Source organism: Trypanosoma rangeli, assembly GCF_003719475.1.
Source record: "Trypanosoma rangeli strain AM80 chromosome Unknown Tra_15.4_contig_01039, whole genome shotgun sequence".
NCBI classification, from domain to species: Eukaryota; Euglenozoa; class Kinetoplastea; order Trypanosomatida; family Trypanosomatidae; genus Trypanosoma; species Trypanosoma rangeli.
Genome location: NW_021706785.1, coordinates 1 through 2,068, shown reverse-complemented (window position 1 = coordinate 2,068; position 2,068 = coordinate 1). Strand labels below are relative to the sequence as shown.

Below are 2,068 nucleotides of genomic sequence, written 5' to 3'. Positions count from 1 at the left end.
TGCCGCCCCGGCGCGCCAGCCACATGGGAAACGCCACGCGCAAGCGCACGGTGGAGCCGGGAATCGGCATTCACCGCGCAAGCAAGAGGGCCTCGCCGTGGCCCACTGCGCCGGCGACTTTGGCGTAGTCCAAGGCGACGGGCTCCGAAGGCTCCTGCGGGGTGTTCGGGCCGGAAACTAGATCGTCGCAGGCGCGGCGGCAAGAACGAGGCCCACCAACTTTTTTGGGGCTGCTGGCCGGCGCGGCAGACCGGCGGAGCTCTATGTTGGAAGCGTTTTCCACGATCCAAGAGGGGCACGGTGCCGAAGGCACTTGCTTGGGTTGGGTTGGGGGGCAAGAGGAAGCCCACGCAGGCCACCGCGATCTGTCTGCTAAGAAAAGTGTCAATGTCTGGATTTTTCCCTTTGCATGAGAATATGGTGGTGTTTGCCTTCGCTGTTGCCATTATTATTTGCGGCCGCCCGGGCGCATCGGCACGGCAACGGGTGGCGAGCGCCAAAGCAAAGTGTGTGGGCGCTGCGTGCGGGCAGGGCTTGCATAGCACAAAACACAGCGGCCATATTATGCCTCGGCGGCGCCTAAAACGGTGCGGTCTTTAGGTTCTTTCTGCTTGGGTGTTTCTCATGCTTTGCGGCAAATGCGAAGCGCCTAGCCGGTGCCATTGCTTTGCTTCAGCGCTTTGTTTTCAACGCGATATCCCTTGATTGTCTGGCACCTTGGTGCAAAATAGGTCCTGGCGGGTTCAGCTGTCATTCGGTTTGGGTTGCTCTTCACGGTGTTGCGCTTCGCTTCTTGCGCGCGGTGGGCTCAAGAAAAAAAGGGCCCGCTGTGGAGGGGATGTGGTAACGTCCGCGGCGTGGAACCAAAGAGGGCGCCGGGGCGCGACGCATTATAAGCCCCACCCGGCAGCGCGCTAAAAGTACCTCCTGTGAGAAAAAGGAGTTGCTGTCAAACTGTAGGCGAACCTATGGCTTCCACGAGAAATGTGAGCAAAACGGCGCCTCAACCATGCCTTCCGACGCGGTAGCCGTGACACCGCGCACGCTCGCCGCTTTATTGTGGCGAGTGCGGGCTTGCGGCTCCCTCAAAAAAGGAAAAAAAACTGCACAGGCATCTGAATTTGTCTTGGTAATGACCACGCCGCGTGTCTATCGCAGCGCCTGCGCAAAAGCAGAAACGGGCAAGGAACTTGGAAGCACCAATGTGAAAGAAAAATTGCTACACAAAAGAAAGATTCATAGCACATAGTGAACCCAAACCACCCAAAGGCCGTCGTGCCGCTCTAGGTGTACTCATCGCCGAAACAAAAAAAATACATCTACCGTTTTTCGCCTTGTTTGGCAAAGGAGGCGAGGTTGCAATCCTTTAATTTTTTACGCTCCTGAAGCATTCTTCTTTTTTCGTGTGCATCCGCAACTGCTTCTGTAGCTGCGTCCTTCTCGTCCTTTTTTCTCCTACCTTCTCTCTGCTCCTCGCTAGGCTGTGTGTGTGTTTGCCGCGGTGGCAAGGGTGGAGATGGCTAGCCGTGTGCAGTTGGTGTGCGTCCTCTGCGTGCTGTGCTGCTGCTGCGGCGGCGATGGCCACGCGTCGGGGACCCAAATGGTGCACAATACCGAGGGCTGGAGGGCAACACCGTATAATATTTGGTACTTTGTTATAGTGGGTGAATGCCATGATGAACATAAAGATAAAACTGCGAATATGACGGCAATTAATAATTGTATTTTTGAGAGGATCAATAATATTTATGCGTCTTTGTACAATATGGACCTCCGGAAACGCAATGCCAATGATGATGCTGCTGCCGCGCCCTCTTTGGCTGGGGAAAAAAAAACCACGTGCCGCAGGCCGCGGGAGGTGAAGGATCGCCGGCGCAATCAGGAGCGGAGCTCCAACACCCTGCGAAGGTGTCGCAGTCACAAGTCCCACAGGAAGTTGAGCAGCGGCTAAAAGATGAGTCGACCGAAGGTGAGTAGAAACGGCGGGAGGAAGCGGGAGCTGCCGCACTTACCGGAGGTGCTGCAGCGCAAAAGACGCCGCCCGATGGTGCTGCGGGTGCGCCGACAG

General features: G+C 56.4%; 2 protein-coding genes across 2 annotated transcripts; both read left to right on the top strand.

Moving 5' to 3' along the window:
* Nucleotides 1–600, top strand: TraAM80_10541 (uncharacterized protein; the record flags this gene model as incomplete). Its single annotated transcript, XM_029387154.1, has 1 exon — nucleotides 1–600. A coding segment is annotated over one exon (600 nt), but the record flags the coding sequence as incomplete, so codon positions are not given.
* A 916-nt stretch (nucleotides 601–1,516) lies between these two features.
* TraAM80_10540 (uncharacterized protein) lies at nucleotides 1,517–1,951 on the top strand (the record flags this gene model as incomplete). Its single annotated transcript, XM_029387153.1, has 1 exon — nucleotides 1,517–1,951. One exon carries the CDS (start codon nucleotides 1,517–1,519, stop codon nucleotides 1,949–1,951), a length of 435 nt encoding a protein of 144 aa, XP_029233003.1.
* Nucleotides 1,952–2,068: the final 117 nt, after the last annotated feature.